At 38.0% G+C, this 19,945-nt stretch overlaps 1 protein-coding gene across 2 annotated transcripts in view; it reads right to left on the reverse strand.

Annotated features, from left to right (window-relative positions):
* Positions 1 to 13,949, reverse strand: part of NEK5 (NIMA related kinase 5) — a 29,102-nt gene extending 15,153 nt beyond the window's left edge. The window contains exons 1-14 of one of the 2 annotated variants that reach the window (XM_058179917.1): positions 13,606 to 13,949; positions 12,615 to 12,735; positions 11,900 to 11,996; positions 10,537 to 10,634; positions 9,600 to 9,683; positions 9,446 to 9,516; positions 8,848 to 8,934; positions 8,053 to 8,107; positions 5,812 to 6,012; positions 5,177 to 5,240; positions 3,744 to 3,865; positions 2,267 to 2,463; positions 2,105 to 2,171; positions 1,780 to 1,893 (exon numbers count right to left, since the gene is read on the reverse strand). In XM_058179917.1, the coding sequence (XP_058035900.1) occupies positions 1,780 to 1,893; positions 2,105 to 2,171; positions 2,267 to 2,463; positions 3,744 to 3,865; positions 5,177 to 5,240; positions 5,812 to 6,012; positions 8,053 to 8,107; positions 8,848 to 8,934; positions 9,446 to 9,516; positions 9,600 to 9,683; positions 10,537 to 10,634; positions 11,900 to 11,996; positions 12,615 to 12,731 (1,374 nt within the window). In that variant the 5' untranslated portion in view covers positions 12,732 to 12,735; positions 13,606 to 13,949. The remainder of the gene's footprint in view (positions 1 to 1,779; positions 1,894 to 2,104; positions 2,172 to 2,266; positions 2,464 to 3,743; positions 3,866 to 5,176; positions 5,241 to 5,811; positions 6,013 to 8,052; positions 8,108 to 8,847; positions 8,935 to 9,445; positions 9,517 to 9,599; positions 9,684 to 10,536; positions 10,635 to 11,899; positions 11,997 to 12,614; positions 12,736 to 13,605) is intronic. The other variant, XM_058179909.1, reaches the window with a different exon arrangement.
* Between the last annotated feature and the right edge of the window lie 5,996 nt (positions 13,950 to 19,945).

The following is a 19,945-nucleotide window of genomic DNA, read 5'->3' on the forward strand; positions in this document are numbered from 1 at the left end:
ATGGAACTGTATTTTGTTACGGATTAAGATAAATTGAATATAAACTGTATTTTAATGTTTTAAAAATGAGGGAATTATTTTTAATTGATTACAGAATTATACAGCTACCCATCTCATAAAATATTAGTGGTTCACAACAATCCATATAAACGAAGTTAAAAATAAAAATATCCTCTTCCCCAAGAACCAAACCAAGCAGGTTATTTCTTTATCCCGACAGTCCTTGTAAAGAGAATTTTGGATTTAATGCGAGATGTACCTTTGTAATGCATGTTTAGTCTAATTCAACCTTCCATCTAAGACTGTAAAAAACACAGACACGATATGGGTATCAAACACTGTTATCCTCTTGAGAATTTAAAAGCTTATATGCTGTTTTGTTGCCTAACAAAAATTTTGCTTTACCTTTATAATTTTTCTTATGGCAAAAATAACTGAACATTAAAATGTAAAAAGTTATCCTGATCTTCTGTTGTGGCTTCCCCAAATCGCTCTGCAGAGAGTGCTCTTGGAAACAGCAAAAATGCTTATGTTCTTATGGAATCTCTTCATATAAGTGCTAAAAGCCAGTTTGAAGAGAATTCACTTTATTAAGGGTAAATGTAAAAATCTTATAAGGGAAGATATGCAATACTCCCTGCAGGTATACCTGCATTATATACCTGCAATGTTTTGCTATGGCATGTCTATGAATGAGGGAAGGTTTGCAAAGGTTTCTATAATTAGCACATTAATCACAGGTGCAAAACAAGATGCCAGTTGAAAACATGAGAAACTTATCAGTCTGTGAATGCACTCCCTGTAAATTCCTCATCATCTCTGCATCTGGGCATTTCCGCCCCCCCCCATATATTCCCAGGCTATGGATATGCATCTACTATTTTTATATTAAAACCCCATGCATTAGTTAAACACAGCTTGATACATATGGCTTCTCCCTGAGTTCTAAGGCTGTGGCACGCTACTTAGACAAAGAAGGGATTTTCAAAAGCTTCTCATATTGAAAGTTCACAAACAGTTGCCAATGAAGTCAAAATGATTTCAAAGTGGTCAGTGTCAAATTGAAAAATAGCAAAATAGGTCTATTATAAACCCACTGAAGGAGCTGTTTGAACCATATGGTTGGTTAAAACTAAATAATATAAAAATAATTTTGAATATTCCACCCTTAAACAGACACATTGGAAGAAAAATTAGGAATACATAGTAGAATCATAAAATTAAAATTACCTCAGAGGTAATTTAGTCTAATTTCTAGCTTATACAGTATTCACTACAGAATCTCTGACAGAGGACCACCTAGCTGCTATTCTCTTCGTAAAATACAGGTAGTCTTCAACTTACGACAATTATACAGCACTGAAAAAAATAAGTTATGACCATTTTTCACACTTAGATCAAAATTCAGACGCTTGGCAATTGACTTATATTTATGACAGTTGCAGTGTCCCGGGGTCAAGTGATCCCCTCTTGCAACCTTCGGACAAACAAAGCCAATGAGGATGCCACATTCACTTAACAACCGTGTCACTAACTTAACAACTGCAGCAATTCGCTTAACAACTGTGGCAACAAAGGTTGTAAAATGGGGCAACTTTCACTTAACAAACGTCTCGCTTAACAAAAATTTTGAGCTCAGTTGTGATCATAAGTCAAGGACTACCTGTAAAGACAATGTGTATATTTTTTTTAATACAAAGTAATAAGTACGTAGAGATGTCTATTATTCCAATCAGATTCTTCATTCCATATCCAAATGCTCTGGCCAGGCTCTCTTACCTGTTCTTTCATTTCATTTTTTTGAGGAAGAGCATTATTACAGACTTTGAGCTGTTCTTCTTTCATATCTTGATTGTCCAGCTGACATAACTCAGCAGAAGATGGCCGTAGCCCCTTTTGGAATGGAAAATAATTAACTATTGTTAAGAGCAGTGTCTAGAAAAGGCTCCCATTTCATTTTTATGAGTTCATTACACTGAACGGAGAAATCAAAATGCAAATATTAGTTAAGCTAGCATTTCATGTTAGTACCAGTAAATAAGAATAGGATTTCTAAAGTTTATTTGCTCCCATCTGTTTTTCTTCGATTATAGAAATTGCTCACCAGTTGCTTCTCTACTTTTAACTTGTTTTGCTGAGCATTATATCGTCTCTGAAGATACTCGGAAGGCCTGAAAAACATAACAGTCATGGAAAACTCTAAACGGAAAAGAAAAGGGGCATCATGTCAAAAATCAATAGATATTCAAGAAAAAAAAAATACAACCCATGAGGTGGTGGAGGAGGCGGTTCTTGTCCTTTCTGCTTATAATACTCTTCCATTCTCTGGCGAATACAGGGATCATCATCTTGGACCAAAGCTCTCTTCTGCAAGCTTGCCAGCTTTACGTAATAATGGTCATAATGTCCACACATTCTAATGACCTCTGGCTTCCCACATATTTTAAACGCAGGGCCCAAGGGCTGAAAATATTAAATTTATAAAGACAAGAAATCCAAAATATTGATATTAATTAAAGCTGAACTGTTACCTCTTGTGACATTCATTTTATGAAAACAGGTTCATTCTGAGCCCGGTGAATGGCAATCAATTTTATATAAAATAGTGTGACCAGACTATTGTCCTGATAAAAAGAAACTGAGCTCTTCAATAAAAATGCTGTTTATTCCTCAGCAAAAGCAGAATGTAACAACAAGACAAGCAAATTGCTTTTTCATATCCTATCCTTTGCTAAGCTTTAAGCATTAATCCTTCAACTAAATATTTGAGCACTGATCCTTTATAACAACAATTGCAGTCGTTTGACCAGGACCATACCGTCCGTAGGTGAGGACTGCATACTTCTATTTTGCTGCATTCATCCCCACTTCAATCTCCCCACCATCTCTATCATTTTGGCTACTCTGCACCCTACAACCTTGTTGTCCACTACTGTCCCAGCTGATTTTTGCCATTTTCTTTCTCCTGCTGCTTGATGAGGTATGTCAAGCTTCGCTCTTTGTGAAGCATTGTTGGCCTCACAAGGCCTTCCCAAGCAGTGAGAGAGAAAAATACAGTGAAGGTTACTTGGGCACAGCAGGGAGCACTTGGGGTCAGCAGAACAGTGTGGGTCAGCCGAGAAGTGGGGTAGAAAGGCCAAAAGCAAAGAGATGGTGGAGAGAAAGAAAGGTGGAAGCAGTTGAAGCACACCCTGGGGTCATAAATGGGGACAGGCTGCCAATTGTGATTATGCGACCACGGGAGCATAGCAGTGGCTGTAATTTTGAGGACCAATCAAATACCATTCATTCAGTGCTGATGCAATTTTAAACCGTCACTGCCTGAATAGAATAGAACTTGAATAGAATACTTTATTGGCCAAGTGTGATTAGACACCCAAGGAATTTGTCTGTGGTACCTAAGCTCTCAGCATGCATGCAAAACAACAAAGAAATAATCATCATCATAATGATACCAACAAGAGAAGGTAGTGGAACAGATGAGAAGGATAAAAGTAACATAGCCATACTATATGGCTAAATTCATTTAGACATAAGATACTATTGTGGGAATTAGGTATTCAGCAGAGTGTTGGCACGAGGAAAAACACTTTGTATCTAGTTGCTTTCGCATGCAACGCCCTGTAGCACCGTCCCGAGAGGAGGAGTTGAAACAGTTTATGTCCAGAATGGTCATTAAGAGATGATTACCAGTAAAAGGTTAGCAATGTGTAACTCTTACCTTAACAAAAGGCAACTTTTACCTTAATCATTGGATCCTGAATCCTTGAAGGAGAATAGCATTCATTTTTATACAATAATTTTCTAGGAAGCATTTCCATCTTGATTTTTGGAGAACAATATTCATGGAGTCTTCTTTTCTGACCTTTAGGAATTTATGTAACAATAAGCTAAATAATGATTAGCTAATTACTTCTACATTTAATAAGGGGCTGAAAGACTTGTAGGCTATCTCTACCCTTTACAACTGAAAAAAAGCATTGTTCCCTTGAAAATCAGCAGCATATACTGAGTTGGGAACTCTTGGTTACCACAAAATACCCAGGTCTCTTCTAAAAAAATGTTTTTCCATAATGTATGAAGTAAGGAAGTTAATCCTGAAATATATAGCATTTTTGTTCTATTCTATTCACCAATATATCGAATTCCAATTATGTTCAATGGCGTAGTATTAGGTTCTAAGGAAGTCTTTAGTTATGCGTCAGCACAATATTTACCTGAACCAAATTAATGTTCAGGCCAAACTTGTATAACAACCAGGGATTTGACTATATGTAAGATGGAAAGTTCCGGGCTGCCAATATCCAACATAAATGTTGGTTCAACTGATTTTCTTCCTGCCACCCCAACTTTGTAGAGCCATTGTCATCAACTGCTTTCTGGGAAGGATCCCCGAACAGAAACAAAACCACCACAACAGATACTGTTGTATACACCACCCCAACATTAAAATCAACTTCTCTGTGGAATGAAAAGAGGAAAAACTGCTCAGCGGGATTTATTTCCTTCTTTCTCTCCAACCTCACAATTATAACCAACTTATTCCAGTAACAACTGCAGATAGGTACTTACTTGTTTTTAAATAATATTTATTTACTAAGCATAGACCTGGATTTATTTTAATACAATTTCCTTGAAGAAAGAGTCATCCCTGACTAAAGCAATCCGAAGTTTCTTCCGTCTCCCTTGTCTCTAATATATAAATCAGAAGAACCTATTAATTTTACCTTGCACAATGGAGCATATCTTGAAAATACAGCTTTGAAGTTATAATCCATATTTGCTCAATTTCTGCTGCCATATTTTCCTCAATGAAAAAATGCATGCCGTGATGGCGCAGTGGTTAAAATGCAGCATTGCAGGTTAACTTCGCCCACTGCCAGGAGTTTGATCCTGACTGGCTCAAGGTTGATTCAGCCTTCCACCCTTTTGAGGATGGTGAAATTAGAACCCAGATTGTTAGGAGCAATATGCTGATTCTGTAAACTGCTCAGAGAGGACTATAAACCATTATGGAGCAGTATATAAGTCAAAGTACTAGTGCTATTGCTGTTGTTATTTTATAACCTCTTCATTTCTTGAAAGTGGCCATCTCAGAATCAATCTCAGTGTAAAACAAATTTAATACATATGGTCAAGTGTAATGTTCTTATTTTTAATATAAACAATCACTTGCCTGATGATGAAGCTGATGATTTTTTCCTGTGAATAACAGTATGACTAAACTCTGCCTCAATGATCTAGAAAGGAATACAACAGAATGCATTTATTTCTATGCTACCTCAAGTGTGTTTCAAGTAAATGTACCAAAAGTTAATTTATTCTAACTCTTTGCAGGGAGAAACAAACATATCACCTTGGAATTTTTGTCCTAGGGAAACCTAGCAATACCAACTATTTTTATTTTGTAACTGAATGTAAGTGGAATTTATCTATGTATTTGGGGAAATTCTAATGCTACCCATCTTGCATATATAACCGTGGTCAACAAAAATCAACAAAAAGAGTTATATAGAAAATAAGCCTATAATTGTAAAATATAAAATGAAGTTAAAATAATCATCCAACAATAACCAAGCCCCCATAACAGATTCACATCACAATTACATCTATTTTGGGCTCCATTAACATCCTGGCCCAGTGCTTGGAGCAAGTTCTGGAAAGTCAGAATGCTTGCAACCCTCCAAATATCAGGAGCAAGCCTGTTTTATTATGAAAAGAGCCAAAACAAAACACACCACCAACCAATAGATAAAGGGGTTTTGAGTGGACTAAGCAATTTTGTTTTTCTAAGCCACAAGAGATACTTACCTCGGGTGGCAAATAATTCTTTATCTGCTTCTCCAAAAAGGCTTTTTTTAAAATAGAGTTAATAGAAGGGCGATCTCTTGGAGATGTTCTAAACAACTGGGATATTAACAATCTCAGATTGGAAGAATACTTCACAGACACAGGAATGAAATGGCCTCTGCAGATCTTCATTATAAGTTGGGGTAAATTGTTGCCTTCAAACTATCACATGAAAATAAAAATATATTTAATCGAGACTTGATTTAAACAGATATACACAAAAGTACTTACATAAAATAAAGGACAAATGAGGGCAGAATAGTCTTTGTCTATTTTTAATAGCTCTGTCCAATTTATCAGGACATTTCAGATCTACTATTTTTCACATAATTTCTATTTCACTTATTTATGAACTATCATCCTGCTTATCAAAAAGATTGCAGCAGCAGTCAAAGTATGCTCTACTCTGCATTATACCCGAAAAGTTCACTATTAAAATACATCTAAAATGTTGAGCCCATGTGATTAGTTCATAAATGGTTGTCACTGGAAAGGATTTACCCATTCTTATTTATTTATTTATTTATTTATTTATTTTATTTTATTTATTTATTTATTTATTTATTTATTTATTTAATTTATTTAATTTATTTCTTTCTTTCTTTATTTAGCATATGGTATATCATATGCTAGCACTATATATTACCATTTCACTTAGATTAGTAAAACACAATAAAATATAAATGTTAAAAAGACTTGTGTTCAAATATCAATGTCCAGGCCATCTAACCACTGAAGTGCAGCATCATTTCTATTTAAAAGAATCAGATAACAGCATATGCCTTCAGATTACAGCCAGTCATGATTTCATGTCATTGTAAGGGGAGGATACTATGCCCCATTTATACAGGGAGTCCTGGCAGTAGCCATGTGAGATGCGAATCCTATTCAGGACTGTCCATTGTTGACATGATTGTTCAAAGCCTGGCAATTTTTTTGTGGGGTTATTTATATGTCTACCTGTAGTATGTCTGAGTGCTCAGCGACCTATTTGGCTTTCCATTGGGAATCAATGTGAAAGTTGTTATTGCCAATGGGGGATTCCTGGATTTGAGTTTTCCAGCTGATAAATGAGAAAGGTTGTCATGCAGTAAGAAGCTGGTAGGAGTATTGCTCTTTGGTAGCAGTAATAAAACAATAATTTACCAAAAAGCAAGCCAATAAGAATCTTCCATGCTATCGCTTCTAACTTTCCAAGATTCCCTATTACCTCCAATCTATCTTTCCCTGTCAAAAAGGTTAAGGGGTAGAGTTTGTCTAATACAAACTATCCCCAGAGTTTCTTGTCTCTCATTTTTTTGTTTATTGCTTCAATTGCCTCCTTAGGTTCATGTTGAACATTGACAATATATCATTACCTCGTCAGTCTAAATATTCCAGGATTTCATTTGTGCCATCAAAACGGAATTTCAACAACACCTGAGTGTTCAAAACCTCTTACTTTCCCTGATTTTGCTGGGAATTAAGGGCAGAGTTATTCACATGACTTCACAGAGAATCATTTAAATTCATTTTTGCTCTAGAGGTGAACTGAAAGACTAGCACTTCCCAAACAAATCAACATAAAAATGAGTAAGAATATATCCAGCTTTTAAAACAATGTTTCAAACTACTAGGGGTAAAATGACAGCTAACATTAAAATAGTCAGAACTGGAAACCTGGAACGGAATATGCACCAAATACAACAGTTGGAATATTTTTTAAAAAAAAAATCATGAAGAATACTCAAATTTATGTTGTACTTTTCATTTTACCAATGGAAATCATATACAAGCCATTCTTGATCAGCCCAAAGCCCATCTAACTTTACTATTTTATTCCTAAAGAGCTAACAAAGTGCTAAAAGAAACCCAGAGCAAGATAAATATATCACAGCACAATTTTATTCCTAACATTTTATGTCAAGATGCACATTCTTTCAATAAAACATATGTACTCAGTATGTCTAATAGAAATTGTTGTCTTTATCAATTGTGAATTTGTCTATTTCTCTTCTGAAATTTAGACATTTAAAGAAACATTTTTATGGAGTATTCCTTTCCATCTGAAAAGGAAAAATCAAGATGAACTTAGTACTATAAAACTGATATCTCTCTACACTGTTCAAAATGTTAAAGGCTGTATTTAAGTTATGATTCTAATAGCTGTCACTAAATGATCTGGATAAATATTTGGTTATGAAAGTATAAATATTTACTTACAGGATGCTTTAAAGTACACAACTCATATAACACACAGCCAAGAGACCATATATCTCTATAAGACGAAAGTAAGAAATTAGAGGAATTGAAATAATATTTAGTAATCCAGCAAAAAACATATATCCCAACTATATGGTTATGCAAAAAGTTAATTCTTAGTATTCTATTTAGTATTGTTTATATTATTTATTATTTTTAACACATTTTTATTATAAATCATCCTTGTTTAACAAACAGTTGCTCTGATTTTGAAGTTCTGACAATTGCATCCCCCCCCATGATCATGTGATCGCATTTTGGGTGTTTGTCAATTGGCTTACATTTATGGCCTTTTGTAGCGTCCCACAATCACATGACCACAACTTTCAGCAGTTTTTGCCACTATCCAGTATTTACTTCCAATTTAATTATAATGGATTCATTTAACAACTGCCACAGAAAAGGTAGTGATATCAGGTGCAGACCTGCTTAATGACCAAACTTTTGGGCTCAATAATGGACACAAGCCAAAGACTACCTGTTTTTGGTTATGAAAAAGTGGTAACTCCTCCAAAGGTTATAATTAAGTCAGTTATGGCTGCAAACACAATATTATTAAAGCAGCTATTAAGGCCAAAAAGGGCATTTTAGAACAGCATAAAATTAATGTGTAATTCACAAGAAAGCTGATCTTTTAAGAGTAGATTCTATAGAGAACTGTTCAAAAGTCTGAAGGCTTGCAATACTATTGCTTATATTGCTATTTTTCAATTCAAGAAGACCTTCAGGAACACAAAGATATGTTCTGAAACTTACGTTTTATTATTATATGGTTTATTCTCACAGATTTCAGGTGATAGGTAATATGGTGTTCCTACACAGGTACTAGCAAATTCCATTGTGCTAAAGAAAATAGCAAACAAAAAAAGTATTTTTTCTTTGAAAATAGTGTAATTACTGAAGCTATCTAGAGAAATTACAAAAACATCCATTATTTAGAATAACTTGTATGTTAGTCCATGATTAACTGAGATAACAAGGTCTAAATAATTTACAAATATCAATTTTAAAAAAACAGATTAAAAAAAATCAGATTCAAACCATGATTTCAATTTCTGGTTTAGAGTATATTAAAGAGTTTCCCAATTTCAAATATACAGGAATGGGAAAACCACTGTTGGAAAACGCACTGTTTCTACTTTCTTTTCGCATGTACAAAGGGACAGAAGGAACTCATAGATGAAATTCCAAGTTTTACTGCACTTCTTTTCAATAAGGCTAAGACATTTTGCAAAGTTAAAGTCTGACCAATTTTATGCTCCATTCACTGGAATTTTAAAGCATCTGCAGAATAAACTCATCCATTTTTGACCTAATACTAAGGGAATAACATTGTCCATAAAAATATACTTACTTGTTCAACATCCTTGCAATCCCAAAATCTCCCAGTTTTGCTGTTATTCCATTACTGCTAAGAAAAATGTTCTGTAAACAGAATACACCATAATTAAAATTGGATGCGTGTTTTATGTCTCAGTGATGAGGCTAAAATTATCTCCCAAAATTACCTGTGTTTTTATGTCTCTGTGCAGAATCTTCCTATCATGTATATGCTTCAGGCCTAAGGCAATTTGTACAAACCAACCCAAGATCTAAATATAAAGATAAAATATCAATATTTCATACAAAGCAGTTATTAAAATTTCTTCAAGAATACAGTCTTGGGGATGAAAAAACAGTTCATTATTTTAAATATATACATACAGACGTATGACAAAATAAGTCAGAGTTGTTAGAACATATTCTGTGTGTGTGTGTGTGTATGTGTATGTAGAGAGAGTTTTTATTGTTGAGAGCTTTTGAGATTGCTGAACTTGCATACATCAAGCAACCTCTCACTCAGTGGTAGTGTTTTGTTTTTCCATTTTGAAGTTTGTCCCTAGAGACTAAAATGCTGCTATATTAGTTTGTCCTGGCTTTGAGTCTTGCCTTAAATCCATTAATTCTTTTATACAAAACATGATATTATAAATCACATTAGAGGAAGCACATGTGAAGACACTTCTAATCTTAATACCTTCACATGCTCTTCCTGTAATGTGATCTTGGCTAATCAGAATTGGTTTCAGATGGAGCTGGTAATCCTATTGGAGAGCATCTGGTTGGGCAAGACTGTCTTACCTTTTCATCAGCATTATTTTATTACAAATGAAACACATGTTTGAAGTATGCAATCTTGGAGCTGATGTTAGAAGTACCCAGCATTGCCCAAGGTTTTTAATCTACTCTATTTGTATAATCATTTTCTATTACTTGTGAATCTGTCCTAAATTTTGGCTTATCTTCCTTTCAGGTAAATACTTTATGCGGAATTCTAACTTATTAAAACACAATTACATAGTAACAAAAAATATAAGCCAGGACCTCCAATTTGAATGCTTTGCTGTGATGAACAGTGAAGGAAATATAAGTAAAGTGAAAATGTTCCTCAAATTACAAACTTACCTTATTCTCATCAAACAGCACTCCATATTGCATATTTATTCTCTTCATTAGGTCACCTCCATCACAATATTCCATCATAATATACAAGTTATTTTTCTCTAAAAACATAATAACTTAGGTTTTGAGTCATTTAAAAAAAGAAGACAATATAAAACAAAGGGAGAATCCTGCTTAGATTAGATCAAAAGTCCACCTTATCTAGTATTTTGTGTCCCATTCTGTCTGATGATGCCACTGAAAAACTCACAGGGAGGATATGAAGGCAAAGCCTGCCGCTAACACTAACAGCATATTTTGCATTTGAGGTATACAACTTTGATTCTGCAATATACATGTTCTCACACATACATTTTCAGAGCCATAGCTGTTTAGTATTTCCCCAAGGTTTCAAATATATTGATCGAAAAGAAACTCAGATCCTTAAGTTAACCACCATTAAGTGAGAGATCCGGAGAGGACTTTATTTAGTCAACAGAACTGTCCTGTGATCTGCTTCTTGACCTACAGCTAAATTGGCTAAATGCCTCTTCCCTAAAGTTAAAAGTGACATCTGCTAATATTCTGTATTTAATGTAATAAGGAGTACTTTAATGTTTCCTTATGCAGGTAGATACCATACTCATCTCCTCAACACTCTTCATGTAAACATGCATGGCATTAGGTAACTAGAAGCAAAATAACATATTATTACTCTGCCCCACTGAACTCATATGACTCTTTATTGACTTCTATTATCTTATAAGTTATAAAACTTCCAAGGTGAGGTTAAATCCAACCAAGTAATCTTAACAATGATCATGAATATCATATCAGTCCCCACAGGAAAACAAAAGGAAATTCATATATACATATATAAATTCAAAGAAACAATCTCCAAAACCTGTTTTTTTTTTAGTTTTGGGCAGAAAGTACTTGTGTGTCTTTCAAAAGATGAAATTTTAGAAGGAGATATTTATTGTTGCTCTGTTCTAAGGGCTAGCAAAAATACAGGTCCTTGACTTATGACCATAACTGAGCCCAAAATTTCTATTGATAAGTGAGATATTTGTTGTGAATTTTGCCCCATTTTACAACCTTTCTTTACACATTTATTAAGAGAATCATGGCAGTTGTTAAGTTAGGAATATGGTTGTTAAATGAATCTGGCCTCCCCATTGACTTTGCTTGTCAGAAGGTCACAAAAGGTGACCCCATCATAAATTGCAACTGTCATAAATATGAGAGTTGTTAAGAGTTTGAATTTTGAAAGAGTGATCATGGGAAAAATTGTCATAAGACATTTTTAGTGCCTTGTAATTACAATGGTCACTAAATGAACTGTTCTAAGTCAAGGACTACTTGTAACTATAGATCAAAATGATACCTTGAAGAGAATCGTAGAAAGCTACAATATTGGGATGTTTCATCTTGGCTAGAAGAGTTGCTTCTTTTTTAGATGATTCTTTTTCCTTCCTTGGCATCTTTATTTATTTAAAAAGAATGCAACACAAGTTATTACTTATGTGACTTTATAGGAACACCACAAAGATATTTAAAGAATTCTGAATGCTGCTTAGTGTACTTTTCTCTAAATTGATGACCTCTGAACAAATCTTATATTTCCAATAAAAGTTCTTGTTGCTTGAAAATTAATGTGAACCGATTTTTTTTTATATTAACATCATTTCACAATTACTAAAGTTACTAAAAAGTTACTGTAACACGTTTCATCACTTTCTTTCAACATCCTTTAAGAAATGGATACTTCTTTAAAGGGCTACATATAATATTTTTAGAACTTTAAATTGTCATGGAATCTCAGAAACAGCAATAGCGTTTGGACTAAATAACACACTGAATTCATTATCACAAGCACTCACAGATGAAACAAACTTACTTTCAGTCCTGCAAAGACATTAAAAATAATTCTTCAGAACTTAACCTTAATCCTATGTCAAATATTCAAACAAATTCTAACCTGTCTAAAATATTGCTAATGGTACTGTTGCTGCCATTAGGCAGACCCTTCTATCAGATTGCCATCTTCACCTTAGTACCAACATTAACATGCTACATAAAACTATTGTAAAAGATATTACCTTAGTTAAATTGATCTCCTTGATAACACATTGTTGATTATCCTCTTTCTTTCTGGCTAAGAATATTTTGCCAAATGCTCCTTCTCCAATCATTTTAATTATTACATAATTATCCATGATTCTGAGTTTTGGAGAAACATCAAAAATAAAAAGACTGTAGTACTTAATATTTTAACACCAAACTTTACTTCCAGCTGTAACCTTTAATTTTTCATTGTAGTTTTTTTTTCTTTTAAAAATTTTAATAGTATCTATTTTTCTTGGTCAGATACTCACAACTGAAAAAGCAGTATCCCTATCCTTTTAAGTGAAGCAGTCGCAAAACAGGGGAAGTTATAATCATTTCAGACGAATTATTATGAAATGTGCATGCATGAAATAACAGAATTCTTGGACTTAAGATGATGAAAGTGTGTTATATGTGAAAATCACCCTGTTTGTAGCCAATGGTTTATTCTAAGTCAGCCTTTCCCAATCTTGTATGCTAGAGATGTTCTTCTATCATCTTCTCCTCTGGGGAAATGGAAGCTACATTCTAATTAATATGATGGCACCAGGTTGGAAAAGGCAGCTGTCTGACTTACTTAACAGATCCCTGGTTAGTGGCTGGATCTGTGATGAGACTTAGGATCAGCATCCAAGTCTCATCACAGAAGAAAAACTACAGGCAAAGGTACTGTATAACAGATCATAATAAGACCTTTGACTGGTTATTTAAATTGTTCCCGATTCCTTTCCAAGCAGAATCAGAACATCTCTAGAAAGTGGATTCCCTTGATCTATTTTCCCTCGAAGTGAGGCTCCTAAGCAATCCGCCCATCAATGCAGATGTGAATTCGAGGTGAGTGGCGGTTCTAGCAGACTGATAAATACTAAGCAGTTCTCTTGAGGCGCCTTAAAAATGGATGCAGGCTACACAACTTTCCACACACTTTACTCAAGAGTAAGCCCCAGTTTACTCTTATTGAGGTTTACTTCTGAGCAAACCTACGTCAGTTTGTGTTGACAACCTCATTAAGAGTGAAGCGCAAGGGATCCTTTTTTTCCTCTGCGGGGAGGCGGGGAATTTCTCAGCACCGCCACTTCTCCGTTGCCAAGGTAACAGAACCGACGCGCGCGCAGATTCCCTGCCCGCTCGCGCTCCGCAGCTCTTATTTTCTCCGTCATTCACCCGTCGGCGGGACGCTTTCCTGCGCCCTTGAGAAATGGGGGAAAGGAAGAATCCTCCAGAACCGAAAATATCACTTATACCGCCTAAACTACCTTAAGCTCCACGGACGGCGGAAGCAGCAGCTTCTTCAGCGCCCGCGGAGGCGTGTTTTCTTTACACCCCGCCCTATTGTCCGGGTCATGGATCGGTTTCTGCAGCCTTCCGCAATCTGACGCCTTTCAATGTTAAAACTACAGCTCCCATCATCCTTCTACATCTAGAATTGTTCTATTATAAACAGCGAGGGGGGGGGGGTCTTCAACCTTGACAGCTTTAAGATTTGTGGACTTCAACTCCCAGAATTCCTCCTCCATTCATGTTATCTCAGGAATTCTGGGAGTTGGAAGTCCACAAGTCTTAAACTTGCCAAGTTTGAAGATCCTTGCAAAAAGAACTAGTAATAGTATCAGGCTGAAGGACATATTTGTAGAAAATAGTATCTCTAGTTTACACATTACCTCGCATTGATCCCCCCCCTTTTCCAATTACTTCATAATTTTGTAGTAACCACATACCCTGTTTTCCCCAAAATAAGACACCTCCTGATAATAAGCCCAATCAGGCTTTTGAGCGCATGGCAATAAGGCCAAGCGCTTATTTCAGGGTTCAAAAAAATATAGGTAAAGTTCCCCTCGCACATACGTGCTACTTGTTGCCGACTCTAGGGGGCGGTGCTCATCTCCGTTTCAAAGCCGAAGAGCCAGCGCTGTCAGAAGTCTCTGTGGTCATGTGGCCGGCATGACTCAACGCCAAGGCGCACAGAACGCTGTTACCTTCCCACCAAAGGTGGTCCCTATTTTTTCTACGTGCTTTCGAAACTGCTAGGTTGGCAGAAGCTGGGACAAGTAACGGGAGCTCACCCTGTTACACGGCAGCACTAGGGATTCGAACCCGCTGAGCTGCCAACCTTTCGATCGACAAGCTCGACATCCTAGCCCCTGAGCCACCTAGCCCTATTCAAAAAATATAAGAGGGTCTTATTTTCAGAGAAACACGGGAAATGCACCAGGCCAAATGTTGCTTTAGCATTCCTACTAAAGTTTGTTTGGTTCAATATGAATAATTGAAGGTCTCATTTCAAACTCTGTGTGAACTGGCAGAATTCTAGTCAATGCTCTAATTGCCAAGTCATCAAAGCTGGGAGACACTTAAAAAATTTCATCAGAATATATTTCTTTTAACATCTCAGTAGGTATCCTGGGGGTGGGAGCCTCTTGCAGCAAAATATTTTTCAAAAGCTGTAACATTTATTGAAGTTTTTACTAGTTTAGCATCTTTAATTAATATAAAACGATTATAATCCCTAAAGTATATTCTGTATGAAAAAAATGTATTTTTGTTAAATACATAATTTGATACATGAAAGCACTCCCCCCACCCCCAAAAAAAGAGATTTTTAGCTTTGTGTCCTTTTCATTGATATTTTTTTAGCAGATAACAACCAGTACACTTCAGTCCAAAATCTTAATAAACATATGAACTTTATATGCAAGATAACGAAGATTCAGATTTTGGGGTCACCTGTAAAATCATTTATACTGAGTCTTTTATGTGTTGCATGCTTGAGCCTCTCAGAGATTTTTTTTCAATTAGGTAACATCTTAACAAAAACAATCCCTCTCCATAACCACCACTAAATTATAAAGTAATATACACATATAGCAGTTTACCAATTTTGTAAAGTAATGATTTCAAAGTATTATTATAACATTTTCAGATGTACTCCACAAGTTTTTATACCAAGAGACAACATCTAAGCATGAGCATCTATGGGAGGGGACAAATGATAATATATGTACAATTACATGATGCAACTTTTTTATGTACATTAAACAAATTTAGACACATTCTATTTGCCCTAACAGACATATGTAATTTTCACATCATGGCTTATATATTGTTTCTAAAGTTAACATATCTATTCCAATTCTCTTCCATAATTCATACCCAGCATGATCAACTAGGCTGCCTAAGATGGAAAGAAGTTTAACATATCTAGTCAGATCCTGTTTTGGGAAAATACTGTACATTAAGAGTCTGAAAGAGTATGGTTTTTATTAGATTAAATTTAACACATAAATTTGACAATCAGCCCCAATTGTGGATATTTTAAGGTAACTACAGTAAATTAAATAATGTATTATTAAATATATGTAAAATTGCATGCCAATTATAAAATGACATACTAATTTTATTATATATTTAATATTTATTTATTTATTTAACAACCGTAAGCTGCTCAGAATTTAGTACAAGATGAGAAGCTATATAAATGTTTGAAATAAACAAATAAGCAGGCCATGGAGGGATAACTAGATTCCTTGGCAAAAATCTTGATGAAACACCACTGTAATGGCAGGGTTGTTTGTTTGGTGATTATGCTGCTAACATCTATCCTACTGAGGACCAACTGACCAAGTCCTTGGGTTTCCTGTTTAGGATAAATACCGTATATACTCGAGTATAAGCCGATCCGAATATAAGCCGAGGCACCTAATTTTACCACAAAAACTGGGAAAAACTATTGACTCGAGTATAAGCCGAGGGTGGGAAATGAGGCAGCTACTGGTCAATGTAAAAAATAAAGATAGAGCCAAGTAAAATAACATGAATATTTATTTGAACGAAAAACAATAAAAGTGCAAAAGGGGGAAGGAGGATTCCCAGCTTTAGAAAATTTAGAACTACGCCGCCTTTGGTATGACCTGAGCATAGCTCATAAAATTATCTGCTACAATGTACTTCCTATCAATGACTACTTCAGCTTCAACCACAACAATACACGAGAACACAATAGATTCAAACTTAAAAGTGAACCTCTCCAATCTAGATTGCAGAAAATGTGACTTCAGTAACAGAGTTGTTAATGCCTGAATGTGCTACCTGACTCTGTGGTCTCTTCCCAAAATCCCCAAAGCCTTAACCAAAGACTATCTAGTATTGACCTCACCCCATTCCTAAGAGGTCTGTAAGGCGTGCATAAGAGCACCAGCGTGCCTACCGTCCCTGTCCTAATGTTCCCTTTAGTTGTATTCCTTTTATGTATTCAATTCATGCTTATATTTATATAATTATTTAATATGTATTTGACAAAATAAAATGAATGAATGAATGAATAGAATAGAATAGAATAGAATTTTTATTGGCTAAGTGTGATTGGACACACAAGGAATGAATGAATGAATGAATGAGTGAGTGAGTTACTTCAACAACATTGTCTCACAGAAATTGACAATACAACTGCAAGCATGAAAATGAGTCCTCCTTTAGCTTCCAAGGGACCAGGGTGCCTCTGAAGGTCAGTGCTCTAAGCACTAAGAACCCAGCACAAATCTAAGCCTGTATGCACACCAATAGTGAAAATACCCTGCACAGTGTCTCTTGGCAGAGAAGGTTAATTTTCATAGACGTTGGGGTGGCTCTTTTTTTTTTTTTTGGCAGGGCAATAAGGGTCTCTAATATCATTAAACCCAAGTGTGAGGAAAAAGACAGCAGCTAAAATGTTAAGGCCAGTTGTGTGACCTTCTCCAATACAGTTGGCCTGGCTGTTTGCCAAAACTTAAAACACCCTCCCATCCCCCCTCCCTGCTAAAGCTTCTTTCTTAAAACAATTGTGGTCTTTGCCTTTCATTGTGCCAATCGACTTTAGAAGTCTGTGTGTGTGTGTGTGTGAGAGAGAGAGAGAGAGAGAGAGAGAGAGGGAGGGAGGGAGTGCAAAAGGGGAAGGAGGATTCCCAGCTCTAAACAAAGGGAAATCCCGGAATGCCAGCGAAAGGCGGTGCTCACGTTCCTCCTCCCTTGCTCAAAAGCCCCAACATGATATTGGAATTGGATGCCATTATATACCTGCTGAGGGATAATTTGAATAACTTGAAAGATATAAAAGCTCTAAACATATTTGTTTAAAAATCTAAAATCTATACTTAAAATAAATGAATATAAAGTAATAAAGTTCTTTAAAGTTGTAATTCACTTTGCTGCTGAAAAGAAAAGAAGCTTAACACCTTAAATGGTATTTATTAACTGAAATATCATCAAATCAAATATATAATGAGGTATATTATAATGACCTTTGTTTTCAGAAAGAAGCATGATGGAAGTTTTTCAATAAAGGGGAAATATAGAAAAACTTAGTGTCATGCTCATATATCATCTTTACAGATGTTGTTAACACTATACTATGGCAGCATATGATGGTACAATGTTTCAATCAATTTCAGGATGAAAACTCATCAATGAGGAGGAGGAGTATAATTTATTAACCTTGTATGATATCAGTTTCTCAAGGACTCTAGACGGTCCCGACGAAGAAACCTCTGCCCCTCCCACTTTCCCTTTCCAACCCAGCCTTCCAAGGGGACCTTTGAGGAGAAATCTCTGCCCCTCCCACTTTCCCTTTCCAAGGCAGCCTTCCAAGAGGACCTCTCGAAAAGAGCGAAAGCTTTCTCCTGGCCGCTTTACCACCACCACACCTCCACGCCGCCATCCTAGGCTGGGTTAGAAACAAGGAGGGGAAGTTCAAGGACCACATCGATGGCACGAGCTCAGATTGCCGGCTGGGGATGATGGGCGCTGCAGTGCGATCTCGGGAGAGACTAGGGGGGAAGAAAGAATGACTGTTTCCCCACACCCTAGGATTGGGGAAAACATTGACCCCCCCCTTAGTTGCGGGAGAAGGGTTGCGCTTCAAAGCGGTCGCCTCCATCCATCAATCCATCCTTCCTTCCTTACTTCCATCCATCCATCCATCCTTTTTTTTTCCCCAGCGAGCGGTGCGTGTGTGTGACATGCAAGCAAGACGTCTCACGGGGCGTGTGTGTGTGTGTTTGTGGTGGGGGTCTCGTCCCAGCCACCCACCCACTCGCTCCCTTTCCCTCTTCGGAGCGTGGGCTGTTCCCGTTCGCCCTGGCCTCCGTCCTCCGATCTCCTGCGGCGAGCGAGCGAGCCAGCGAACGGCTTCGGGCACCGCGGACTTTGGCAAGGAGGAAGGTGGGAGGGAAGCGGAGCTGCCGGCTGTGGGGGGGTTGAGGGGCGTGCAAGAGGAGTGAGCGTGGAAAGGCCTTTTTGTGTGTGTGTGCGTGTGTGTGCGCGCCTGTGTGCCCTAGGGAGGGAAGCGGAGCTGCCGGCTGTGTGGGGGGGTTGAGGGGCGTGCAAGAGGAGCGAGCGTGGAAAGGCCTTTTTGTGTGTGTGTGCGTGTGTGTGCGCGCCTGTGTGCCCTAGGGAGGGAAGCGGAGCTGCCGGCTGTGTGGGGGGGTTGAGGGGCGTGCAAGAGGAGCGCGCCTCCTCCTCTTCCTCCACGCTCGCTCCTCTTGCACGCCCCTCAACCCCACCATCCCCCACCCTCTCCGCGCGTGAAGGTCACCTCCTCCCTCTTCCAGGCGGCGGCGGCGGCGGCGGCTCCGGCTCCGGCTCCGAGCGGAGCGCCACAGCCGGCAGCTCCGCTTCCCTCCCACTGGTCCCAGTCCAGCCGAACGGTGAAAGCGACATGCCGAGCGCCGCTCCGCTTTCACCGTTCGGCTGGATTGGGACCGCTTCTTCGGTCCAGCGGCGGGCGGGGAGCCGCCAGCCTTCTCGTCGACCTTTCACCGTTGAAACCCTCCCTCCCTCAGCCGAGAAGGCTGGCGGCTCCCCGCCCCGGGTGCCAACCCGGTCCCAGTCCAGCCGAACGGTGAAAGCGACATGCCGAGCGCCGCTCCGCTTTCACCGTTTGGCTGGACTGGGACCGGCTTGGCTCGGGTCCGCGCGGCGGGGCGGGGGAGCCGCCAGCCTTCTCGGCTGAGGGAGGGAGGGTTTCCCCGAACGGTGAAAGCGTCGGCCGAGAAGGCTGGCGGCTCGCCCGCTGCCTCAGAGCCAAGTTGTCCCCAGTCCAGCCGAACGGTGAAAGCGACATGCCGAGCGCCGCTCCGCTTTCACCGCTCGGCTGACTGGGACCGCTTGCTCGGATCCGCGGCGAACTGCTCAGCCTTGGGCAAATCCGCGGACGATCTCGCCGCCTCTTTGGCGTCTCCTGTGCGGGTTCCCTGTACAGCCGAGTAGACTCGAGTATAAGCCGAGGGGGCGATTTTCAGCACAAAAAACGTGCTGAAAAACTCGGCTTATACTCGAGTATATACGGTATTGC

The sequence above is a fragment of the Ahaetulla prasina genome, chromosome 1 (assembly GCF_028640845.1).
Source record: "Ahaetulla prasina isolate Xishuangbanna chromosome 1, ASM2864084v1, whole genome shotgun sequence".
Taxonomy (NCBI): Eukaryota; Metazoa; Chordata; class Lepidosauria; order Squamata; family Colubridae; genus Ahaetulla; species Ahaetulla prasina.